Here is a 27,009-nt window from a genome sequence, read left to right as displayed (position 1 = left end):
TTTTTCTTCCCCTTTGAAATTGAAACCCAGATACCCAGCCCATACCCCATCCCCGACCCGGTCTGCCCCATAGCCCAAACGACCACCCCCTTCTTCCATTTTTCATTTCTCATTTCCAACCCCTAACAACAAACCCTAAACCACCCGCCCCCTCTCCTCTTCATCTTCTCCAAACAGCTCCTCCAGCTCCCACGACCACGTCCATGGCTGCCCTCCGTCTTCTTCTTCTCCAAACGACCCCTCCAGCTCCCACGACCACCCCCATGGCTGCCCTCTTCTCTTCATCTTCTCCAAACGACCCCCATGGCTGCCCTTCTTCTTCTTCGAACCAACGACCACCCCACTGCCAAACGACCACCTGAAACAGCCCGCCTCACCTTCTCCAGCCAGTCCGCCAGTCGCGAGCTCCAGCCTTCTCCATCGACGTCCAATGCCATCAGACCCAACGTCGTCACTCGTCGGCCACCTGAAACATCCCGCCCCACGTCCACCACCTCCCGACCACCGGCTTCGTTCGAACGACCATCTCCCTTCATGCCAGCCTTACTACCATCAACCCGTCGACAACCTACAGCCCAACGATCCTCCAGTCACGAGCTCCAGCCAGTCCGCCACTCGAGCTCCACAGTCATCATGCTCGAGCAGCCATGGAACTCTGGCTCAAAGCCTTCAAAACCCTCCATTAAAAAGCGACCCATTTTCAGTCTGCGAGTTCAAGTTTTCGACGGGGTCTTGGTTCCAGATTTGCTCGAGTTTCTTGGAACATTAGCTTGAAGCTTTTGTTCGTTATTTGCCTTTGTTGTACAGCTCTGCTCAAAGAGTTTTCTGTATTCAATCACTTTGGAAATCCATTTTTTGGCAACAATGAAGGTTCATTTCCTTTTTCTTTTTCATCTTTTTTTTGGTTAAACTGATATCAATGAGATGCGTGTTTCCATGATCGAACGTAGTGAGCAGCGGTACAAGTTCATGAATCTGTCGTTCTTCTTGCTTGTTTTAATTATCTTGCCTCGTTCTAGTTTCTATCTTTTCTTAGTTATGTCATGTTGTTTCTTTTCTTGTCGTTGTTCATCATTTCTTGCATATGAAGTCAGTTTGTTTTCATTTAGAATGTTGACAGTGTTCATTTGTTCTTGTTTAGGTTTAATCTAGAAGTGTGTTAGTTTAATCACTGAATCTTTATTTTTGATGATATTTGGTCTGAATTGAGTTTCAAGATTAAATTGTGATTTGAGTTTGATGAATCTTAATGCCGTTGATTGGGAGTTAGTTTCATGTGTTTAATTAGTCAATTGTTAGAATTTCTCAATTAAGATTGGTTACAGCTGCTATAGTTTGGTTAATTGATTAGGAGGATTGGATATAGCTGATGGGGGTAGAATGGTAATTTCAATAGTTTCAGGGGTATTTTGGGATTTAAAGTTTTAAAAATGATTAATTTGAGTGCTCTGTCCACTAAGCACTAATAATATTAAAATAAGGCATTGTTTAATACATAGTGGGGGACAAGACATTTGCTAGTGGGGGACAAGACATTTGCTAGTGGGGAACAAGACATTTGCTAGTGGGGAACAAGGCATGCAAGTGCGGGGAACAAAACATAATGGTATGAAAAGCTTAAAAAGGATTGATTAAAATATGTTGCTCATACCTGTTTTTGGGTTATAAATAGGGTCATTTCAAGAGAGAAAAGGGGCTGGTTTTTGGGAGGAAAAAATCAGATCTTTTTCAGTCTTTTTTTCCAGAGAGTTTAGGCTGGATTTTTAACATTTAAAAGTTCAGTAATTTGAGAGTAAAAAATAGGTTGGTTTTTAATCCCAAAAGGTTCAGTGTTTGGAGAGCTAAGAAACTGAAAAGTGAGTCTTTTCTTTTACTGCTGAATATCAGAGCTAGTGCTGTGGCTGTTTCATTGGTGTTGCTGTTTGGTATTTCTGGGGTTTCAATTAGTTCTTCCAGAGTTTGCTATTGGTTATTGGCTACTATTTTCATTGGGTGTTGCTGGAACTCTGCTGGTTCCTTCCTTTTTAATCTATCACTGGGTTGTTCTGTCACTGCGTTGCTGTGTTATTACTGTTGCTGACTGCTCCTTCATCTTCTTGTATTTCCGTTATCCAGGTACACGTTCTAAAGCTCTCAAAATTTAAAGGAAAGGAAGTAAAGAGTTGTTGGAATGGATTTCTGAATTTTCCCTGTTTCTTTGTGTTTAATTTGATGTATAAGCAGTAGTTCACTTGATATTTCATAGTATGTATTGGAATGACTTTGGAATGCATAAAATGGACTGATTAAATCTATTTCTACAAACATGGAATATCAATTGTAATTAATCATAGTTGGTGATTACTAGTTATGAAATATACTGTATTTAATTTTTTTTCCAGTAGTCGTGAAATAGTTTCAAATAGTTTATGTCACAAAACAGGTTCAAATAGTTTATGGAAATCAGCATGTTGGTTTAATAGGTCTAATTCTGAAATTGCGAGTTCACTTGAGTAAATAACATCATTTTAAATAGCAAGTAAATAATGTTAGTAACTAATGTTAGTTCTCAAATGTTAGTGATTAATGTTAGCTTGATGACAGTTTTTAAGCATTGATGCATTTTTCAGCAAATCGAAAAAGAGCTCAAAAAAGAAATGACTTTGTATTCCACGTAGTTAATTCCAATAGTCCAATTCATATAATAAAGCTAAAGTTGAACTGAATCGAAATGGCAGCTGGTTTGTTAATATTTACAACGGCAGGCGGCAGATCTTAAGTTAGGTAGCGGGTTCAAACTAGAAGGTGTTTCCTTTTGTTTGGACCCGGACTTGAACTTGAAGCCCGAACTTTTAATGCTAATTTATTAGGATTTTCTTTATTCTTAGAGACAAATAAATAAAAAAATCATAGTCGCTTTAGGATATCCTTGAATAAAAATGAGATGAGCCTCGCCGAATAAAAAATACAAAATTGCGGGGCCCTCAAAAAATATTTGTTTTAAAATACTTAGACTTAGGGACGGGCCTTTTAGCGAATTTCACGGCCTTCCCCAAAAGATAATAACGCACAAGTCACTTCCGACGCGCTTTAAATAATTTACTCTCTTAAACTCGGGTGCACATTTGTATGACCCAAATCCAAGTCTCAACGAAGTCGAAATGTGTCGCTAATCACGGGTACATTGATTGTGACGTGGTTCGAGATGCATTTCCATGATGTTTCAAATTCCTTTTAAAAATAATGAATGAGACGAGCCTGGATAAACACATAAATGGCGGGGCCCTCGTTAAATGTATGTATTAAATACTTAGATTCCGGGACGGGCCGTTTAGCAAATTTCACGGCCCTACCCAAAATAATGATACGCTAGTCGCTTTAGGCGCGTATTTAATAATGTTATCTTCTTAAACTCGGGTGCACATTTATGTGACCCAAATCCAAATCTCAACAGAGTTGAAATGTGTCAATAACCACGGGTGCATTGATGTGACGTGGTTCGAGATGTATTTTCACGATGTTGCAATTCTCGGTAAAAAATAATAATAATAAAAGCGGTAAACAGTTAAAATTTGCACATAGGTTCAACATGTATTAAAATCAGATAAATAAGCCGAATATGACAGTTGAGCGACCGTGCTAGAACCACGGAACTCGGGAATGCCTAACACCTTCTCCCGGGTTAACAGAATTCCTTACTTGGATTTCTGGTTCGCGGACTGTAATACAGAGTCAATCTTTTCCTCGATTCGGGATTCAACCGGTGACTTGGGACACCATAAATCTCCTAAGTGGCGACTCTGAATTAAATAATAAATCCCGTTTCGATTGTCCCTTAATTGGAAAAACTCCCCCTACGCCCCTGCGGGCGCAGGTGAAAAAGGAGGTGTGACACTCTCGATATTTTGTATTGTCTTTTACATAGTGGATTACTCATCTCCGCCCCTGGATGTAGGTCAAATTGACCAAACCACGTTAAATGTTAGTGTCTCTTTTGGTATATTTCTCTTTTATTGTATGATTTATTGTTGTTCAAGGCTTGCTTTACTAGCAAACTTTGAAGCTAGTAAATATGTTATCCTTCAAGAAATAGGAAAACCAAATAAGGTAAGTGACGAGGCCATGCGTATAAGATTTTGTTACTCATACTTTGTCAAATTCTAGTATAGTTTATAATATCGTCCCACAGAGATTGGAGAATCTAGCTACAAACTTATAATATTCTTACTACTATTAGAGAGAATTAGATTGATGAAGTTTTGTTTGTTAATAATTTAAATTGCTTAAGTTGAAACAAAATAACTTTTGGACGATTTATATTTAAAAAGAGTTGGGAATCATTGAATTCACTCGATAGCGTGATAATAATAAAATCTTAGCTTCTACATGTATTTCTCTTAGGAATAACTGTTTATTGCTAATACAATTATATTTTGCTCACTAAGAAATAATCAATTAATAACACTCCGCGAGGTTAGGTAAATCAATTGATATATGACTCGTGACGATTAAACTAAAATAGTTTTCTTGCCTGAATTGTGCTAAAAGATAGCAAAAATCTCTTGCGATTAATTTTTACTGAAAATCAATAATCTCGCCAACTACAACTCTTCCGTGAGAATTAGAATGGAAGTAAGCAAGATTACAGACTTGGAATGATAGCTTAAAAAGATTTACTCTCACTCTATTATTTTACCCAATAGTTATCGTATATTAATTTTGCTTCGTGAGAATTACAAAATTGACATACAACTAACTTTGGAGAATAAATAAATAGAAGTGATAATAATTAATTACAACAAATATTCCAGCACAATATAGAAATACAATTAGAAAGTTTCAGGTTAAGCATGTAGTAAAATTGAGATTAATATTATAACGATATCGAGCTTCATCAACTATCCCAACAAAAGAGATTACTCCATTATGGAGTATTTAAATCTCACAAAGAAAGAAATTCTTTAAATACTATCAACACTCTTAGAAAATTCAAAGACTACAAGATAAAATGAAATAGATAACGAGAGATGTAAAGACCAAAGCTAGAGAAAAGTTTTCTAATTAGGCACGTATATCTTCCCCCTTTCAACACAAACATCCTATTTATAGAAATCAAATCTCATAAGGTGCCACGATGCCTCGTGGTTCTTTTGCCATGATGCGTCGTGCTTCTATTGCCATGATGCCTCGTGGTTCTTTTGCCATGATGCCTCGTACTTCTCCTTTTATTCCTTTATTTGCTTTATCATGATATTTTTATTTCCTGCAAAATACTATTAGAAAATACAGATAATTGACATATATATATATATATATATATATATATATATATATAGTATATAATATATGAATATTTTATAGTCATCAAACTCCCCCGCACTTGAATCCTTGCTCATCCTCGAGGCAGTAATTTTATTAATAATTGTTGTTTCTTGTAGAGTAGAAAAGTAAAAAAATAAAGTTTCAAATAAAATTCAAAACCTATAAGTTTTTCAAGTCGCCAAATCTATACCTTGTTTCTGCTTCTGCTTTTGTTTGCCAAAAACTTTCAACTCCTCTTTTGATGAATCTTTTGAGATTGATAACATTATGATCACATTTTTGAGTTTCTCAAATTTTGTCCATAGGCTTGCCCTTCATGTCAGTCTCCGCTAATGTAGAATCAATACTAATTTCTAAAATTAATTTAGAACTTTTTCAGGCTTGTAATGATAGGCTTAATGCTGGTAAGGTAAATGGATATATTGGTAGTGACTTTGTTCCATCCAGCTTTATTATGAGAGCTGACTATTTTACTAAAGTAACTATGTACAACTCAAAAAAATAACTTTAGAGATTGAGCTAAAGGTCCCGATCTCCAATTCCATAATTAATATCACTTAAGTCATCATTTCTCTCAATAGATTCTTTAAATTCAAGCTTCTTGAACCAAGAATTTATTCTACAGATATATACACATTGTTTTCTTTTTCTTTTTCCCCTTTTTTTTTTAGAGTGAAATAAAATATTTACTCCACAAGTATTCATTCATCGCTTGCTTTAATAATCATTTTTTCTCAACTATAACCGGAAGGAGTAGTATCGATCTTTTTGTAGGATAAACCAATATGGTGTATCAATAAAATTTGGTTTATCCATCTTTTCTTTTTCTTTTCTTTTTTTTTGGGCTCAAAGTTGGGTGCTAAAAGGTAAAATATAAATATTTGTGGTTAAAAATAGATAGGCTAAAAAGGGTATCAAAGAAAGCCTAATTTTATTCTAAAAATAGTGTTGTCTAGAATTTCGCCTTAATAGATATTTGGGGCAAGTTCTAGCAGAATTTTATTGATTCTACCTGTTGAGATCATAATGCTTCTCAATTCCAACACTTCTTAAATTTGGAGATACTCGTTCTTGCCTTCACAAAAATAAAATCATAAACTTGGAAGTTATATGGCATAAATAAAAAAAATTATATTTGAAAAATATGTAAACTTTTACTTTAAAACTTTAATATTGTACAAGAACAACAATTAAGAATAAAATAAAAGATAGATATATATAGAGAGAGAGAGGGAGAGAGAAGAAAAAACTTGAAAGAGTATGTGACAACACATGTTTTTATATGTAATAGACTGATTAATTTAAGACCTTACCAGTCATTTGGTCTTGGTTTAAATATAACCAACAAATTTACATGTGTCAACATTTTGAATTGATTCATTAAATGGTTAATCAACCAGTTACTTAGGCATACCGATCACCATGGAGTTACTCCTGCACAGGTGACTCTGTTTTTGTAGAGGCCTTCATGAGATGTTCTGGTTATACAATAACCTGGATTTTGACCAGATCAATTGATTAAGCATTTAATTACCCAAATCTATGTTAGGCTTATGAGGCTCTACTGCTTCTCCCTCAATGGCTACGGGTTTTGTATCTTAGTTCTGAGTTTAACGTCGTCAGCTCGACTTATTAAGTGCAGAATTCATCAGCCTATCAAAGTAATCAATGGATGTTGTTCAAAATGTCTTCCATAGTACAATTTTAGCTTGTGACCATTTACCTTAAAATTGTCTCCTCTATTTTTCTGAATTTCAATTGCCCCGTACGGAGTAATACCTATAACATTGTAAGGACCCGTCCACCTGAATTTTAATTTCCTAGGAATAACCTGAGTCGGCTATTGTAAAGAAGTACCTGATCTCCAATTTTGAAACTCTTTGGTCGGATCAACTTGTCATGCCATATTTTTGTTTTTTCTTTAAAAAATTTAGCATTTTCATAGGCTCCCAATCTCAGTTTTTCCAATTCATTAACCTAAATAAATCGTTTTTTACCAGCGGAGGTTAAATCAAAGTTCAGTGCTTTCAATGCCCAAAAAGCTTTATGTTCTAATTCTACGGGCAAATGACAAGCTTTTCCAAAGACTAATCTATATGGAGATGTTCCAATTGGCATTTTGAAAGCCGTTCGGTACGCCCATAATGCATCATCTAATTTTAAAGCCCAGTCTTTTCTTGAGATTCCAACCGTTTTTTCAAGAATTCTTTTTAACTCGCGGTTGAAAACCTCAACTTGCCCTTGAGTTTGAGCATGATATGGTGTTCCTGTTTTGTGAGTCACATTATATTTTGACAGTAAAGCAGAAAATTACCTATTGATGAAATGAGTTCCTTGGTCACTAATGATGACTCGCGGTGCGCCAAATCTGGTAAAAATATTTTTTCTAAGAAAATTACACACTGTACGAGCATCATTCTTTCTTGTAGGGATGGCTTCAACCCATCTTGACACGTAATCCACAACCACAAGGATATATTCAAAAGAGTGAGAAGAAGGAAAAGGACCCATAAAATCTATTCCCCAAACATCAAATATTTCACATACCTGTATTGATTGTAGTGGAATGTTATCTCTCTTGGTGATATTACCTGTTCTCTGACACCTGTCACATTGTGCTACATATGCTTGGGCATCTTTAAAGAGTGTGGGCCAGAAGAATCCGACTTCTAAAACTTTAAAAGCTGTTCGATTTGCTGCATAATATCCTCCAATTGCTCCATCATGACAGTGATATAGAATTTTATTCATCTCTTCTTCAGGTACACACCTTCTAATGATATTATCTGCACAATTTTTGAATAAGTAAGGTTCATCCCATAGATAATACTTCGCATCAAATATAAGCTTTTTTCTTTGCTAGTAAGAGTAATCTTGCGGTATCCACTTTCCAACCAAGTAATTCGCGATATCTGCAAACCAGGGTGGTTGAGTCACAATTGTGTCAACTGAAAAAATATGTTCATTAGGAAATTCTTCTTTTATCTCATTAAACTCAAGGGGAGGATTTTCTAATCTAAATAAATGGTCAGCTACTTGGTTCTCTGTCCCTTTTTTGTACTTTATCTCAAGGTCAAATTCTTGCAGAAGTAAAATCCATCTTAATAATCTAGGTCGAGCATTTTTCTTAGCTAAGAGGTATTTTAAAGCTGCATGATCAGTAAAAATAGTGACTTTGGTTCCTATCAAATAGGAGCGAAACTTATCAAAAGCAAACACTACTACTAGTAACTCTTTTTCTATCGTGGCATAATTCACTTGTGTCTCACTCAATGTCCTACTAGTATAGTAAATGGGACGAAAACTCTTATCCCTTATTTGGCCTAAAACAGCTCCAACTGCTGTATCACTAGCATCACACATGACCTCAAAAGGTTGGTTCCAATCAGGGGACACAACTATAGGTGAAGTTGATAACTTTTCCTTAAGGGTTTCAAATACTTTTACATAGTCACCTGAAAAATCAAACTTAGTGTCTTTCATCAAGAGGTTAGTCAGTGGTTTTGAAATTTTTGAGAAGTCTTTTATGAATCGTCTGTAAAAACCTGCATGATCTAGAAAGCTTCTAATTCCTTTCACAGTTGTGGGAGGGGGTAATCCTGCTATAAGATTAATTTTTGTCTTATCAACTTATATCCCTTTAGCAGTGATTTTATGTCCTAAAACAATTCCTTCTGTAACCATAAAATGACATTTTTCCCAATTAAGAACTAAGTTTGTTTCTTAAGAACTAAGGTCAAATGGTTAAGACAATCCTTATATGTTTTGTCAAAGAGTGTAAAATCATCCATAAAAATTTCAAGAAATTTGTTAGTCATGTCAGCAAAAATTGCTGACATGCAACGCTCAAATGTAGCAGGGGCATTGCACAGACCAAATGGTATTCTCCTATAGGCATATGTTCCATGAGTGCATGTGAAGGTTGTCTTATCTTGATCTTCTAGTGCAATTGGTATCTGATTATATCCTGAATAGCCATCAAGAAAACAGTAAAAACCATATCCTGCAATTCTTTTCAACATTTGATCAATAAATGGCAAAGGAAAATGATTTTTTCTAGTGACATCATTGAGATGTCTGTAATCAATACAGAGTCTCCATCCTGTAACAGTCCTGGTAGGTATGAGCTCATTATTTTCATTTTTTATATAACTGTCATACCTCCTTTCTTTGGTACTACCTGAACGGGACTTACCCACGGGCTGTCAGAAATGGGGTATATAATACATGCTGCCAACAGCTTTACGATCTCTTTTTTCACTACTTCCTGTATTGCTGGATTCAATCTTCTTTGCCGCTGGACTATTGGCTTGTAGCTATCCTCCATGAGGATTCTGTGTGTACAAATAGCCGGACTAATCCCTTTAATATCTTCTACAGTCCACCCCAAGGCCCCTTTGTGTACTTTCAATACTTTAATCAAACTATTTTCTTGTTCTGCTGTAAGAGAAGATGAAATAATTACCGGAAATAATTCTTGCTCAATATAAACATATTTCAAATGAGAAGGGAGATTTTTGAGTTCAATTTTTGATTGAACTTGTTCGTATTTCATCTCTTCTTCTTCTGAATCTTTGTCCAATATTTCTGTTTCTCTTCTGATGGTGGGATCATCATCCTGTGTGGTGCCTGATTTGATCAAGCATCTTTCCATTGAATCTGGAATTAATTGATCATCTTTGAATTCATCTGTAAGATAACTAATCATGTCAATTGAAAAACATGAAGATGATGTTTCATCTCCTGAATATCTTAGTATCTTTTGCATATCAAATATGACTCTTTCTTCATCAACTCTTAAAATTAATTGTCCTTGATGAACATCTATAATTGCTCTTCCTGTAGCAAGAAATGGTCTACCTAAAATTATTGGTTCATTAGGACATTCTTTCATTTCAAGTACTATAAAATCTACAGGGAAAACAAACTTATCTACCCTTACGAGTACATTTTCAATTATTCCCTTAGGCTTTTTAGTACTTTGATCTACAAACTGAAGAGAAATACTTGTGTCTTTTATTTCACCAAGATCTAACTTTTTAAAGATAGAAAATGGCATTAAATTTATTGAAACTCCAGAATCACAAAGTGCTTTTTCAAAATATAATCCTCCTAAGGTGCATGGAATTGTAAAACTGCCTGGATCACCAAGTTTTTGTGGTAGCTTATTTTGAAGTATAGCACTGCATTTTTCCGTAAGCATTAGCACAGAAACTTCTTCTAATTTTCTTTTACTTGACAAAATTTCCTTTAAATATTTGGCATATGAAGGCATTTGTAACAAAACATCAGTAAAAGGAATATTGATGTGAATTTGTATTAAAATCTCCAAAAATTTTGCAAATTGGTTGTCAAGCTTTTCTCTTTTCAGTTTTGTGGAAAGGGAATAATCATAGGGAGAGGATTCAATTTTTCAATATTTTTTTCTTCTTTTTTCTTGACTTCATTCTTTTCAGACGGTTCAGAGAGTATTTCAACATTCTTACCATTGTTTACCTGTTGTTCTGACTGGTCTGCATAGGGTTCATCCCTTACCTGACCATAAGGTGATGGCCTCAAGGTGCTCTTTTGGGTTTTTCTCTATATTGCTTGGTAAGGGACCTTGAATCTTTTCTGAAACAAGAGCTGCCAATTGGCTCAACTGTATTTCTAAATTTTTGAGGGATGAATTTTGGCTCTCCATATTTTCATCAGTGACCTTAATATACTTATACAAAAGATCATCAAGACTTGAATGAGCTTGTTGAGGCCTTTGCTGATAGGGCCCTGCTTGTTGATAAAGTCTAAAGTTTGATTGACCATGGTTTGGATTTTGGTATCCGGGTGGACCCTGTATTTGTTTCTTCTGGAAGCTTTGAGAGTTCTCTGCACCATTTGGATTGCTCCATTGAAATCCTGGATGTCTCTGTGCCATTGGACTTCCAAAAGGATACTGCTTGTAACCGATGACATTGGCATGTTCATCATTGTAATTGGTTGCTTGACATTCATGGTTCTGATAATTTCCTCCACACATGTCACAAGCCTCAGATTGGCTTGGTTGTTGTGTATTCACCTGAAAAGTTTCAAACTTTTGTACCAAAGAAACAATTTGTTGTGTTAGTGTATTTAAAGCATCAACCTGATTTACTGTAGCGGCCTTCTTGATAATTATACGCTCATATGGCCATTGGATGGCATTCTCAGAAATTTCATTCAACAATTGCAACGTTTCCTCTGTTGTTTTTCCCATTACTGAACCTCCTGCAACTGCATCTATCACATTTCTAGAAGAGGGTTTTAGCCCGTGATAAAAAATATACAATTGCATATGTTCAGAAATATCGTGGTGTGGACATTTTCTTAACATTGCTTTTAACCTTTCCCAAGCTTGATAAACAGACTCTGTGTCAGTCTGCAAGAAATTAGATATGTCTTGTCTTAACTTTGTGGTTTTAGCAGGGGAAAAATATTTGTTTAAAAATTTCTGAGTCATTTGATCCCATGTAGTAATGGAACCTTGTGGCAAACTTCGCAACCAAGTCTTGGAATCTCCTTTTAAAGAGAAAGGAAATAGCCTTAACTTGATAGCTTCAGGAGGTACTCCATTATACTTAGCTGTTTCAACAAGTTCCAAAAAGTCAATTAAATGACTGTGCGGATCTTCACTTGCGTCTCCAGTGAAGATGCAAAACTGTTGAATTGTTTGAATCAGGCCAGTCCTGATTTCAAAGTTGTTGGCTGCCACTGGAGGTTTTCTGACACTAGATTCACAGTTGAAGCGGTCAGGTCTAGCATAATCCCTTAGGATTCTATTTGCTGGCCTTGGCGCCACTTCATCAAATTGATCCTCTATTTGTACTGGTGGTGGTACTTCGCGTGGGTTGATATTTTCTACTTCCTGATTCTCCATACCTTCACAAGCTATGCTTTGGGAAGATAATGTTTGTCCTTTCCTGCGCAATCGAAGAGATCTTTCAATTTCAGGATCGTAATTGACCAACTCTTTTATAGAATAGCGGGTCATAAACTACTCAAAATTCTAAAAAAATAAACTGAACTTTACTCCTAAAGTGGTAGTAGTAGTAGTAGTACTTAAAAGAAAATAATTAAAAGAAAATGATGAATAACAAGGACAACAAAGATTACAAAAATGACAAAAATAATAAGCGATCAAATAAAAAATAGTAGTATGATAATGTTGTTGTTGTTGTTGTTATTATTATTATTATTATTATTATTATTATTATTATTATTATTATTATTATTATTATTATTATTATTATTATTATTATTAATAGTTGTAGTAGTAGTAGTATACGATAATAGTAATTATATTATTACTAATTAGCGATAGATGTTATGAAAAAAAATGGTAAACGAAATCAGTTAGTAGTAACAGTAACTAACAATGGAGAATAATAATATAATACTAATATAGAATATAGTTACAAGTAGTACTAGTATTAATAATAGTGACTGTTATGCTATACTGATGATAAGAAGAATAAATGATAATAACACTTGTATAAGATATTAGTACTTGTAATGGTAGTAATATTTAGTAAATATTGATAGCAAAGATAATAATACTAATAGTAAGTTTCCAAATTAGTAACAGAATATTTAGTCTGAAGTAAACTTGTGCCAATCCCCGGCAACGGCGCCAAAAATTTGACGAGGCCAATGCGTATAAGATTTTGCTACTCGTACTTTGTCAAATTCTTGTATAGTTTATGATATCATCCCACAGAGATTGGAGAATCTAGCTACAAACTTATAATATTCTTACTACTATTTGAGAGAATCAGATTGATGAAGTTTTGTTTGTTGAAAATTTAAATTGCTTAAGTTGAAACAAAATAACTTTCGGAAGATTTATATTTAAAAAGAGTTGGGAATCATTGAATTCACTCGATAGCGTGATAATAATAAAATCTTAGCTTCTACATGTATTTCTCTTAGGAATAACTGTTTATTGCTAATACAATTATATTTTGCTCACTAAGAAATAATCAATTAATAACACTCCGCGAGGTTATGTAAATCAATTGATATATGACTCGTGACGATTAAATTGAAATAATTTTCTTGCCTGAATTGTGCTAAAAGATAGCAAAAACCTCTTGCGATTAATTTTTACTAAAAATCAATAATCTTGCCAACTACAACTCCTCCGTGAGAATTAGAATGGAAGTAAGCAAGATTACAGACTTGGAATGATAGCTTAAAAAGAATTACTCTCACTCTATTATTTTACCCAATAGTTATCGTATATTAATTTTGCTTCGTGAGAATTACAAAATTGACATACAACTAACTTTGGAGAATAAATAGATAGAAGTAATAATAATTAATTAAAACTAATATTCCAGCACAATATAGAAATATAATTAGAAAGTTTCAGGTCAAGCATGTAGTAAAATTGAGATTAATATTATAACGCTATCGAGCTTCATCAACTATCCCAACAAAAGAGATTACTCCATTATGGAGTATTTAAATCTCACAAAGAAAGAAAGTCTTAAAATACTATCAACACTCTTAGAAAATTCAAAGACTACAAGATAAAATGAAATAGATAACGAGAGAAGTAAAGACCAAAGCTAGAGAAAAGTTTTCTAATTAGGCACGTATATCTTCCCCCTTTCAACACAAACATCCTATTTATAGAAATCAAATCTCATAAGGTGCCACGATGCCTCGTGGTTCTTTTGCCATGATGCGTCGTGCTTCTATTGCCATGATGCCTCGTGGTTCTTTTGCCATGATGCCTCGTACTTCTCCTTTTATTCCTTTATTTGCTTTATCATGATATTTTTATTTCCTACAAAATACTATTAGAAAATACAGATAATTGACATATTATATATATATATATATATTATCTAAAATAATTTATTTTTAAGTATATAATATATAAATATTTTATAGTCATCAATAAGAAAATCAGGACATACACCTAACAATTCTCCCCCTTGGCCTGAATTTTCGGGCAAAATAAACTTGATCCACCTTCTTCACATAATCTTCAACATGCCGCATCTTCAAATCTCCACCGCAATGTTTGTCTCAACGGAGTAGTATTCCGGTCAAATTTCTTAGACAAAACTCATGATTACCATCAAATAGGTTGCAGCTAGAACTAAACCTGCCAAGATGAACATAACTTGAGCTTTGCTCTAATACCACTTGTTCATATTCGTCTCCATTCAGTAAAAAATTTGATAAATAATCAAGGCTCTGATACCACTTGTTGGGATCGAAAAATCAGGTGTCATGCAGAAGCTAGTAATAAAACAAATCTTGAATGACGATAAATTAGACAACAAAAGAGAAATCTACCAAAAGAGACAAAACTATTTAACGTAGTTAGGTCAATTGACCTACGTCCACAGGCATAGATGAGCAATCCACTATATAAAAAAGAATATAAAATATCGAGAGAACATCCTCACAAAGAGGCAAACACAAGTGGCAGACTAACACTTGTCCTGAAATTTTCTCCCTAAGCAAGATTCTCAAACCCCTTAGGCTACATTGTAGATGCTACTGAATGAGAATGAATAATTTATAGAAGTCCAAACATTTTCCTCCAAGAAAAGGGACTAGCCAAATATGGAAGATTTAGAATTTTCTTCTAAGAAAAAATCAATTATGGTAAATATGTTGTCCTTTCCTTCAAGAGATAGGAAAATTAAGTATGGTAAGAAAATCAGGACAAACACCTAACAATTGTTAGGATCGAAGTAATCAGGTATCATGCAGAAGCTAGTAAAGCAATCTTTGAACGCTGACAAATCAGCCAACAAAGAGAAACATACAAGAAGAGACACAAACATTTAATGTGGTTCAATTGACCTATATCCACAAGTAGAGATGAACAATCCACTATATAAAAGAGAATGAAAAATATTGAGAAAAGAACCTCACGAAGAGGCAAACATAAGAGACACACTAACACTTGCCCCGAAAAGTTCTCCTAAACAAGACTCTTAAACCTCTTATGACTACATTGTGGATGCTACCAAATGAGAAGGAATTATCTTCAATTTATAGAAGTCCAAATATTTTCCTACAAGAAAAAAGACTAGTCAAATATAAGAGATTTATAATTTCCTTCTACAAGAAGGAAAATCCATTATGATAAATATGTTGCCATTTCCTTCAAGAGATAGGAAAATCAAATATGGTAAGGAAATCAGGACAAACACTTAATAGTGAGATCCTTCATAATCTAAATTTTAAAATTTGGGTTACAAATTCAGGTACGGATACAGGTGTTGGGATTCGATTAAAAATAATTCAAATATCTAAAAATAGAGTTGACATTATGCGGAAAATTTATACGTTATTTTGAGAAGGAAAAAATATTGATCAAAAGGAGAATCTGAGAAGGAGATAATAGGAAAAGGATTGACATAGAAATTTTTATATACAAGGTATTCTATTTTCTTCAATTTCAACGTAACTTTTGTTTTGATTTCAAAAATTACTGTACCTTTCCCGATTTTATCAGTCGATTTTGGTCAAAGTACCCAAAATCTGTTGTTCAAATCCGGTATGGATCTCACATTCACACCCACGCCAACGTCCTGTTGACACGGGTGCGATACCGAAAGTAAAAAATCCAAAAAAACTTAGGCTATTAGTTTAGCCTTTATCATCATTTCCCATGCATACTTTGCCAGCCCGGTAGGCGGTTATCGTATGCAATTGTTGAGCTCCATCCGACGACTCCACTTGATCGTAGTTTTCATGCAAGAAATATTCAACCTAAAGAGGAAAACAACAATATATTAAACTCACAAGTCAAACAGTCAATAAGCTCACACAAGAGATAGACAAAAATGGACTCACTACTAGAAATTCGACAAAAACTGACCGCGACCGACTAATCGATTTTGGTCGATTAAACAACCGGCCAAAAAACCGACCGAAGTCGTCGGTTTTTCAAAATATTTTATTTTTTAAATTTTTTTTACAAAACCGATCAACTTTGGTCAGTTTTCTTTGACGCAGAAATGCGGGAAACTATTTTTGAGTCATGCAAAATTTATTTTTCAAGAAATTGACCACCTTTAATCAATTTTTCATTTAAAATAAATTAAAATTAATATTAAAAAAAGATCCAAATAGGTCGGTTAATCCGACCGGTCATTTTAAAAAAATTGACCGAATTCGGTCGGTAACTTTATTTTTTTAATAAAATCGACCGGCATCGGTCGGTTATTTTTGCGCGAAAATACAATTAAAGAGTATAAATGAAATAAAAGACAGTCTTAAAACAAAATGCACCAATTGTCTAGCGGTAGAATAGTATCCTACCACAGTACAGACCTCGGTTCGATTACTAGATGGTGCATTTTTTAATTACATAATTAAAATATCGACCAACTTCGGTCGGTTGTTTCGGCAATTTTTTTTTGAATTTAATTGACAGACCGAAATCGGTCAGAAAATACCGTCCAAAGTCGTTTGATTAGCTCTACCGGTGTTACGATTACCGACCACGAGTCGGTCGATTTTTTATCGATTTTTGCCAATTACCAACCAACATCGATCGATTTTGACAATGGGGTTTCCCGTTTTCTTAGTAGTGACTTCAAATTCATTGTTAAGGATTTTAAACAATATTTTGATATTTGGAAAAGCCAAGTAAGAAATAGCCCAAAAACATTACTTGCTTGATTTGCATGGAAAAGAAGATTTTTGGAAGGAACAATACGAATTCATTTAAAAAAGAAAAAGAGCTTGAGGTTTGACATTAACATGTAAAAATAGCACGAGCTAGTCAGTTGTTGGACTGGTCATTCAAAAATAACCAACTTTTGCAAAGTTATTGAAAAATAGTCACTATTTTGCTGTAATACGGAAAGTTCCAGCATAATATATTGGAGATCGGTGCATCTGTGTATGAACTTCCAGCATATTATGCTGGAACTCCAACACGCGGGAAAGTTCCAGTATAATATATTGGAGATTGGAGCACCAGTGCTCCAATCTCCAGTATATTATGCTGGACCGGTATATTATACTATACTGGAGTATTTTTCTGGATTTTGAACAGTGTTTTCGTTTAGATTTCATTTTACATGAAAAATGACTAAATTTCGATTACTTTTGAAACTGTGGTTATTTTTAAATGACCACTTGTAAATCTGGCTATTTTTAAATTTCTCCCCATTAACATCTACCGATAGGCTGTGAGTTTGTAAACAGCAATTAAGAAACATGATATGGGACTTAAGTTCATGGTTGAGAGAAGCTACGTCAAAATCAAGTCAAACATTCTACCTGTTTCAATATCCAAACAACATAACTAAAGGTCAATCTATTAATAAACAAAACATTCTTTAAACTAATATTTAAGGAAGAAAAGACAACTACATAACCATATTCATTCAAACAGATATACAGTTTCATTTAAGTAGCACATAACATGATTTAGATCAGCACAGCCTCATATACTTCAAGAAAACATGGATAATACGTAGATGATCTTTCAAAGACAATGAAACTAAACTAGGACCCCTGAACATGCTTCTTAGTTTGAAAATATATGTAGACTTCAATAGCTTCAATAAGACAAGTGCATATCCTAAAACAGATTTATAGAAATTCTCAATATTATGCAGCATTGGACCAAGACCAAAGGAGTCAAATCAGACAACAATCCACAAAAACATACACAACTTAAAAGGTATCTTAAAGCTAGAAGAACCCATTTTCAGAAATCTAATTTATATGCTTTGAGGAAAAGTCATCATGTAAAGACAAAACCAGTAGAGCAAGAGATATCCCTAGAAAATCCTAAGGCAAGGTTTTTGCAGAACCATGCTTCAGCAGTGCAGGAATAGTCGTAGGGAAAAAATATAATTAAACACAATAAATTAGCTCGTGTGAATATGGCTCCTATCCAAGTTATTTTCACGTACGGGAAGAAGACCGTTTTGGAGTCAATTTATTTTCCAAATTAGCTCGTGGATGATTGTTATGTAGTGTTTCATGATGTGTCGTATCATATTGTATTGTACTGTACCGTTTTAATGCATATAATATTTGGATAGATTGTACTTGTTTATCGTAATTTCATCATGTCATGTACCAAGACTATGAAGAATAAACTTAGAATACGAAGAAAAGGTAAGGTACGAAATAAAATTATTATATAAAAAGGTAAGATAAAGGATAACATAAGATTATTTAATAACAAGGAAGGGCAAGATGAGAGGGGAAAAAAAGGTAACAATGCAACCACACCAAATCAGTCGCTACATAAAGTAATATTTTTCATCATTACGTAACGACGAATTTAAGTAACAATCAAAACATTGTATTTAAAGTAACAATGGAATTTTTTGTTTGTTTCATTCATTTGAAATGATACAACACGATTAACAAATCACATTTTGTAGAACATGTACAGACAATCTTCTGACTTCAAAGTAAAATCAGTACTATATATCTATGGAGATTACTAGTGCATCATCACCCTTGTCAACCACAAAAGTCTTGGTAATTTTCTTGGAAGCAATAACGACTTCCACTTCATACGAGCCATGGTATCCGCGAAAGCTGTACTGACCTTGGTCATCAGTATGACCATGAGCGTGGGATAACCATTCTTGCTTAAGAGCGAGGTATCTTTTTCCAGCTTCATTGAGCTCGCCTTCTGCATTAATTAAATGTGCATCTTCTCGACTCATGAACAGCTCCCAGAATCCCCACAATATTACACCCTCCACAGCAGGGTGAGCAAAAGCTTCTCGAAGCATAACTTCTAAATCATCAGCTCTAACGTGTTCATTTTTAGAAGAGACGTCAACTTCAGTAAACCAGATAGGAAGTCCAAGGATACTCAGTTTATCAAGAGCCGAACAGACAATTGGTCCAACTGGACTGTCAATATGTCCCTGAATACCTATTCCTCCAACTGGTGCACCCTGGTCTTGGAGGTCAAGAATATGCTCAATGTACTTTTCTGGGGATGACCGGGTGTCACAGCCATCCTCAACATGGTAGTCATTTACAAATAGGATCGCAGAAGGATCCAATTCATGTGCTTTTTTGAACATATTTGCCCATATTTCTTTACCCAGTCTATCTTGGTGGTAAGAACCGTGCATCATCTCATTATTCACATCATAATGTTTGAACTTCCCCTTGAAACGTGTCAATAGGCCTGATAGACGGTTTTGAACAGCTATCATCAACTCATTTTTGTTCAATGAGTGTATCCATGCTTGAACAGTGGACTCCACCTCCCAAAATATACAGTGACCACGAACTTCAATGTTATTTTTGTAGCAAAAGTTTAGGAGCTCATCAGCATCTCTATAATTGAAATTTCCTTGCTGGGCTTCTGTGGAATACCACTTCAGCTCGTTCCCAAAGACAGCCCAATTGAAGTTTTTGACAAAGAAATCGTTGAAGTCTTCATTGTCTATGTTTGTTCTGCAAATGCATGATCCAAAGGGGAAACTGTTTTGCTTTTGTCTAACTCTAACAGGAGTGCCAAGCAAACAGCCTGAGTCTGATCCAGAGAACTTCAAGATGACATCTCGCTTGCGTATCTGGGAAAGAAATATTTTTTTGTCAGATGTATAACTGATCATATCTGAAAGAGCTGTGCATTTTACGGTTTGCTTGTGCCAAAGAGAATATGCAGGTGTGTGTTGCCAACCTATCGAAGAGCATACCAGAAAAAACAGTTATTTGATCTCAAAACACATACCAACACACTGACACAGATCCACAGGAGAGGGAATGTTTGATGAACTGTGTTTAACCGTATTATTGCAACAACATTTTCTGAATTCAGTTACGAGGAAGAGTCTAAGAAATCAATACATGAAAGAGGCAATTTTTTTTTCCTATTTCAGAGCTTGTCTGCAGAAATCAGTAAAATATCACAGATCGGCTTTCAGACACAGTGTTGGCACCAGTACAACAAGGATTTAGAAGCACCTCAAAGGACCGGAAGATCATAAGATCCATAACTCTGGAATAACAATTGAAAATACAATGCAGAAATAATTAGACATTACCTTCTCAGTCTGTCTCTTCAAGTGGTTAAACCTTGCACGTCTGTCAACTGGAAAAATGTGAAGTCCAGCTACCATTAGGTCAACCCCAGAAGCAGGACCCTGAACATACACCATCACTTTAGCTGCTTGCTTCTCGATTCTAAAAGATCCTCCAATTTCACGCCATTGATCATTGCTGACCTCAACTTGGCCCCCATTAACCCATTCGTCGTCTACACCAAGGGCCACACTTACATTCTGAGGGCCTGATGCTCGCCCAACTCTAACCCATGCAGATATTTGATATGTCAAATAGAGTTTAACTTTATCTGTGATCACCTGAGCAGGGCCCATCCATGTCTGAGTACGATTAGTCACTGCAATATAACGACCGCTTAAACGCTCATGAGCACCAAGGGAATCTCTAGCCATTGGAGGAATTATATGTGGCGAGCCTGTTTTAACACTCATTGTGCAATCGCCTAGGGGAAACCAGCCATTTGTGCCATTATTCAGATGGGTGTTTGTGATTATATTAACACCATAAACCGCATTCTGAAAGCGAAAGAAAAAGTGAAAGAATGCTTCAAATGCTATTTCACTGAGATATATGGATCGGGAGAGACGACAACAACAACAACAACAACAAAAAACCCAGTGTAATCCCACAAGTGGGGTCTAGGGAGGGTATGTGGACGCAGACCTAACCCCTACCTTGTGACTGTAGAGAGGCTGTTTCCAATAGACCCTCGGCTCAAAGAAAAAATTAGGATAAGGGGCTAGTTAGCATTAGGGGCATGACATAATACTTCCTAAGGCCTTTACCCTTGTACTATTGCCAAGCTAAAAAAAAAAAAAAAGAGGAGCCAACTAACCTCAGGAACTGGTGGAGAAGGAGGAGGAGGTTTAGCTGCACGATTTACAACTAAACTATTGAGGAGGATATCCGTGCCTGGAGGTGGACCCTCTAAAAAGATAACAGCCTTAGATGGGGAGTCATTTAGAAGAAACTTCCCTTGCAACTGCACCCAATCTTTGTCAGTAACCTGGGCTCTGCAGACCACTAGCTTCTGTTAAGCTACTTCACCAGAAGCTTCAATGCACACAGTAATTGAAGAAACCAAGAGAATACAGGGGAAAGAATATAACGGATCAAGTCAAACCACCATATATCTGTTATGTCGCATGGTTGAACTTCACTTAGCTTGGATTAAAATTGATTCCAAGAATGTTAAGAAAGATCAATGTCAACAGATAATGACATAGTGATTATCCTTCCAGGAAAATTACAGCAGTGCTCATGTTAGTGATTGCTATTACTGTAGAGAAGTGATTATCCACACACAGTTCAGAAGAAAAAACCAGTTAATATCAGAAAGTCCTTAACGACACTAAGGCGATTATATTGACTAACACTACGGCATAAAAATGCTATAGATGTGCAAAAAGGCATAGGTTAGTGGAGTCATAAAACATTGTTTCTGGTCCGATAGCATTAAAGAAATTTCATGACCTAGGACTGTGTGCATTTTATTTAAGAACAAATTGTTTGAAGCACTCAGCCAAAATAAAGAGCAAGAAACTGTAATGCAGAAGCTTCTAGCAAGAAACGGTAATGCAGAAGCTACATAAGATGTATGGTCATAATTGACAAGGGTAAATTATTGTATATAGTGTGGGTGCTTTTGCAAGAACAAAAGGAATTTTTTTGGAAGAATACATAGACAACCCATTGAACTTAACAAAAAATTTCATTTTGACACCTCAACTAAGGGCATAACCTATTAGACACCTGAAGTATGTGAAAGTTGTGCCTATTAAGCACGATATGCTGACGCGCATTAGTGCATATTTTTCACCCCTTTTTAATGTGTTAAATGCCTTAAAATTGCCCAATTCAGCTTTGGTTTTGCGCATTTTTTTTCCTGTTCTATTTTTTTTACTCTTCTTCTAGTTTCTTCTCTCGTTTCCTCAAGAGTAGAAGACAAAGGAGCAGCCATCAAAGCACTTTGAATAGAATTTGCAGCTTTTGTTAGTCTGTCATTGAAGAGGATTGCAGGGACTTCAGCCAAGACTACTGATGACTTCTCTTTCTCCAAAGCAGCTACCATTAAAATGTTGTTCAAGCAACAAGAAAGAGATTTTCTTTACTGAGATGTAATGCCAGCAATCCCATTTGGCCACCTCTGAGAGCCAGCAAATGCTTAGCTCGACAATGCCTTACTATCATCATGCTTTAAATGCTTTTACTAGGAACACATCAGACTATGGCCATGAGGGCTTGAATGCTGGAAGCATGCTTGGTCTACTAACAGGAGCCAGAGGATCATTCTCTACGTCGCAGTGGATGGAACTGGACCACCAAGCCGTCTATAGATACATCACCGCAAATGTTCCCATACCCTCATATATCCTTTCAAGTCAGCCCATTAGGAAAACCCTTGGATCTGCTTGCTTGAAGCTTTTCAGGCCTAAGACCCAATACTTTGGGATTGGGTACTTTCCGTCTAGGATTCTACAATAGCCACTGATCCTAAACCAGGAAGGTGGGAGAACAAATGGGAAGAAATGGTGGTGCTCAAGAGATGCAACAGTTGAGAAGAATTAAGAAGAAATTAAAAAAATTGGAACAGCCACGTGTCATTTTTTAATTAGTTGTTTTTATCTTGTCATAGCGTTTGAATTGCATGCACTTAGTTTTATTGAATGAATTGTTCAAATCATGCTTGATAGGTAGAGCTTTTACGGACTTCAGATGTTTAATAGGTCATGCCCTTAGTTGAAGTGTTAAAAATGATTTTTTTTATAAGTTCAAGGGGCTATTGATATATACTGCCAAACTTTAGTTATGATTAGTCAATAGATACTACAATGGACGGCAGTATGTGCATATTCAATAAGTGGAACTCAGATTAACTTACTTGGCAATGCCTATGTACTGTTCAAGGTTATCAGCTGCTTGAACCCACAATGTTCCCCGAACATCTGCATTAGTGACATTGTGACCATGTACCCGAACTACAGCAGTCATCTCATAAGCTTGCTTTCGCTTCACTCTCCCGGTTATATCTTGCTGAATCCCATTCCAGCTCTGTGTGCGGTCTGTTGCAGATGCGAAGTATTTTCCAGAGGTTGGATTGATATTTGCATCAGCCATAGAGTCATGGCAAACAACCTTGCAGCCTCTTCCGGACCAACTATACAGGCTGTCATCAAAATTTGCATTTACTATGATCTTCTCATCATCAGTACAACTGGATGTTGGCCTAGAACTCTATCAGAATAAGCAGAAGAGTCCTTTTAGTAATAGTGCGGATAGTTTCTAAGCCGGTACAATCAATAAAAAATAATGCATTTCATAACTGGGACTTCCATTTTTCCTTTTGTATGGATACAAAAAGGAATACGACAACAGCAATAACTTACTTCGTAATCAGTGAAGCTGGGGCAAGTGATCTTCACTGACTTTATGAGCAGGTCAGATCCAGGTGAAGGTCCCTCGAGATAAAAGATAGCTTGATTGGGCATAGTTGACAACGAAAATGAACCTTCCAATATTTGCCAACCCTCCTCCGTAACAGATTTTCTGCATGGAGTAAGGTGCTAAGTTATAGCTGTTCCGTAAACAAGAAAAAGTTATAATAAGGATAAAGATAGAGACCCTAACCGTGAAATAAATAAATAGCTTGTTTCTGAATTTTGGTAAACAAGTCTCAATGTAGCCTGGACTTCAGTAGAACCATGAAAAGCACCAGAGACTCCAACACAAGCAGAAATCGTGTAAACACAACCTGCTGAAACTCTACTTGTAATATCTTGCTCCAAGCCCTGCCAACATTCCTTACGATCTGTGACAACAGCGTAAGAACAGCCTACATCTTCTGTAATTCCTTTATGGTAACCAGAACCAGCTGGAACCACAAAAGCGCTGCAGCAATTGGCGCGCCACAAGTGCAGCCCTTCTGAGAAGTCATGGTTATGTATGATATTAACAGCATCATAGCTGCCAGTGTTTTCCCTGTTTTCCTTTGGGCTCTGTCAGTAAAATATAATCTTCATAAATGCACTCGAAGAGAAGTAAGTGACAGCAAAAAAATCATGTATTGTTAGGAAGTACAGGCTTCACATGCAAGAGACAGTAGTTACTAACAACTGTAGAAAAGCAAAGACATTACTCCAAGGTAAAATCGAACTAGATAAATATACAATGTGTGCTTTAAATCACCTTTTAAACATGTTTTTCTGATACACAGAACTAATGGCTTGTGTTTGCTTGTTCTAATCTAGATTATAGACACAATTTTCTTATGTTCATTCTTTTCCTAAGGTATTCGACAGGTTCTGATTTTTTTTTTGAAATTTAACTCATATTAAGTTTCGTCAGAATTCCATGCTCAAATGTCAGATCCCCTTGCATCACAACTATATCTTCTGGTTTATCCTAAGTTTTTCTTACAAATAAGTTTTGTTACTCAACAATTAGTATCTTCTTTAAACAAAAGGATTCAAACAACACAATTGCTTCCACAACTACCAAAAATAGTACTACTAAATAACATGAATCATGAATTACCCAAATATTCTTTCTTTTTTCATTTTTAGTTCAGATTGACCAATAAGAAAAATCGAAATTCTTGATAAAACCCCATTTTTGGAAAATGCACAAAAACCGATTAGCACCTTAGAGTCAAAGCTGTCGGCAGTGATTACAGGTGGCTTCTCCATGCTCTCATTTGATCTCTAAATCCAAAATAACAAAAATTAATCGTACACCTTACACAAGACAAAATTCCAAACCCAATGAGTTACCCCGAGAACTATTTTCATTTTCAATTCTAATTGATTGGAAAAAGCAAGAACAATACCATCAGTGTGAGAAAAAGAGAGTACCTGTGAATGGGCGTGGTCTGAATTGGATTTGAAGAGTCGACGTGCAAAACTACTAGCAGTAAGCCGTTTCATTGTATACAGATGATGTCTTTTTTGATTAAAAAGGATCCGGCTTTTTCGTGTTCAGCTGTCTTCACTATCTTGGTCAAAATCCGAGCACAACCTCGTACCAACTTATAATCCATTTAAATTTACTTTGAGCTGTATGGGTCTGATCAAGGGACGGCAATCAAGAATCAATTACACCGAGGTCATGCTTAAGAAATAATATTGGCGAGGCTAAGATCAAATAAGGGATATGTCTATAGGTAGCAAGAGAGAGAAAGAAAGAGATATGTAATATTTGTATATCATAAGGTCTCTAAAAAAATTGATTCTAACTACAAACATTATCTTTGTACAAGAATGGATTTATTGTTTGTCCTTGACTTTTTCACATCAAATCCTATAAAGTTATCTATATTCCCATGTTTGTTTACCTTATATCAATGTCAGTATCAGAGTAAAATCATCTAGCTCATTGAATATTTGGGTGAATTTATATTTATTGTCATTTATTATATTTATTGAGAACTTATTATATTTAATGAGAATTTATATATTATTATTTTATTTAATTAGTTTAACAAAATGGCTTAACACTTTTTGGTCAAACATGAACTTATTTCCTTTCTGCTGCTTGTAAAAGAGAAACAATTTATTACTTTTTAAAAAAAAATTGTGTCCAGTCAAATAAATTTACATAAATTAAAATAAGTCCAGATAAATTAAAACGGATGGCATATATGTTATCAAACAGTATTACCCACCTAAATAGGCTTAAATTTAAAATCTATCCTTACCTGATTGTTTAACTGCATTGATTATTAGGCTAGGCTGCATTGATTGTTTTGTGTTGTTTTTTTTCTGATGTTCCCTCCAATATGAGCTTTAAAAGGTATAATATATCCTGGTCCGAATAAAAGAGAAAGATTGTTTTTGGGCGACAGTAAATACAAAAATAATATGGTAATGCGAGAGATGGTTGTTTCCCGTGGCTCATTTATTGCATTATTTTTATTGTAACATGTGTTATTTTTATTGTTCTTAAAATTTTATTATATGGTATTGTAAACCCATTATCCTTCCGTTGTTATATAATCATGAAATGCTTAATTTTTGTAACGACGAATTTGGTGGATTTTGCGTGGTTACTCATAAAATATACATTATATTTATTAATACAGTGTAATACGATACAATGCGATACTATATAGTATATAATACAGTATTGTACATTATGAAATTATGGGTGACGATCATCCAAACAGGCCATAAAAGATTAGATATTATGAAAAACTTTTAAATTAAGCTGCTTGGATGATGATCCTCGAAAAGCCCTCATGTTGCTTACTTTGTCAACCTTATCTAGTTAGAAATTGAGATATAATTAATTGATTGATTATGGAGTGATCTTCGTATCTTGTTTAATGTATGTATGTTTTACATAAAAAATAGATTAAGCTAAGCTTTAGTGAACTACACTATTTTCTTTTACCTTTTTCTTTTGGTTTTGGGGGCTCTCTGATTACACATCAATAGCACATCTTACCATATTCTTTTTTCCAACGAAAGCGGGTTTTTCAATGAGCAACAGGCTCTCAAAGTGCAGAATCTATTGTTATTGATATGGCTTGTTTTTTATTGGGTAGAGGCGGAGCTAGGATTATAAGTGTATGAGTTCTAAATTACAAATACAGGGTCTCGAAAAAAGTCACTGAATTTTTTTCTACTGTAGCTCTACTGTAGGCATATGAAGATTTTCTTCTTA

The 27,009-nt window shown here is 35.2% G+C and overlaps 2 protein-coding genes and 1 non-coding gene across 4 annotated transcripts; 1 reads left to right on the top strand and 2 right to left on the bottom strand.

Annotated features, from left to right (window-relative positions):
- Window positions 1-10,825: 10,825 nt before the first annotated feature.
- On the bottom strand, window positions 10,826-12,307 carry LOC138879436 (uncharacterized). The gene has a single exon (XM_070159045.1). The coding sequence runs from the start codon at window positions 12,305-12,307 to the stop codon at window positions 10,826-10,828; it is 1,482 nt and encodes a 493-aa protein (XP_070015146.1).
- On the top strand, window positions 11,622-11,728 carry LOC138880608 (small nucleolar RNA R71). The gene has a single exon (XR_011403337.1). It is a non-coding gene; the product is annotated as a small nucleolar RNA R71 (small nucleolar RNA).
- A 6,248-nt stretch (window positions 12,308-18,555) lies between the features above and the next one.
- Window positions 18,556-25,584, bottom strand: LOC104216227 (endo-1,4-beta-xylanase 1-like). 2 transcript variants are annotated; one of them, XM_009766236.2, is made up of 8 exons: window positions 25,200-25,583; window positions 24,990-25,049; window positions 23,977-24,344; window positions 23,736-23,895; window positions 23,231-23,583; window positions 21,185-21,362; window positions 20,331-20,864; window positions 18,556-19,856 (listed from the first exon to the last, which is right to left on the bottom strand). In XM_009766236.2, exons 1-8 carry the CDS (start codon window positions 25,269-25,271, stop codon window positions 18,741-18,743), a joined length of 2,841 nt encoding a protein of 946 aa, XP_009764538.1. In that variant the 5' UTR covers window positions 25,272-25,583; the 3' UTR covers window positions 18,556-18,740. The 2 variants fall into 2 exon arrangements, with proteins under 2 accessions (XP_009764538.1, XP_009764539.1); XM_009766237.2 differs by lacking the exon at window positions 24,990-25,049 and having other exon boundaries at window positions 25,200-25,584.
- Between the last annotated feature and the right edge of the window lie 1,425 nt (window positions 25,585-27,009).

The sequence above is a fragment of the Nicotiana sylvestris genome, chromosome 10 (genome assembly GCF_000393655.2).
Source record: "Nicotiana sylvestris chromosome 10, ASM39365v2, whole genome shotgun sequence".
NCBI lineage: Eukaryota > Viridiplantae > Streptophyta > Magnoliopsida > Solanales > Solanaceae > Nicotiana > Nicotiana sylvestris.
Note: the sequence above shows the minus strand (reverse complement) of the source record. Positions and strands in the feature narration are given on the sequence as shown.

Bases quoted from the DNA above. Each gene is read 5' to 3' on its own strand.
- LOC104216227 (XM_009766236.2), bottom strand. From the start codon at position 25,271: ATGAAACGGCTTACTGCTAGTAGTTTTGCACGTCGACTCTTCAAATCC. The intron at 25,050-25,199 runs GTACTCTCTTTT...TTTTGGATTTAG, and splicing joins CAGACCACGCCCATTCACAG to AGATCAAATGAGAGCATGGA. The intron at 23,584-23,735 runs GTAAGTTATTGC...TTATTCTGATAG, and splicing joins CCAGCTTCACTGATTACGAA to AGTTCTAGGCCAACATCCAG.
- LOC138879436 (XM_070159045.1), bottom strand. From the start codon at position 12,307: ATGACCCGCTATTCTATAAAAGAGTTGGTCAATTACGATCCTGAAATT.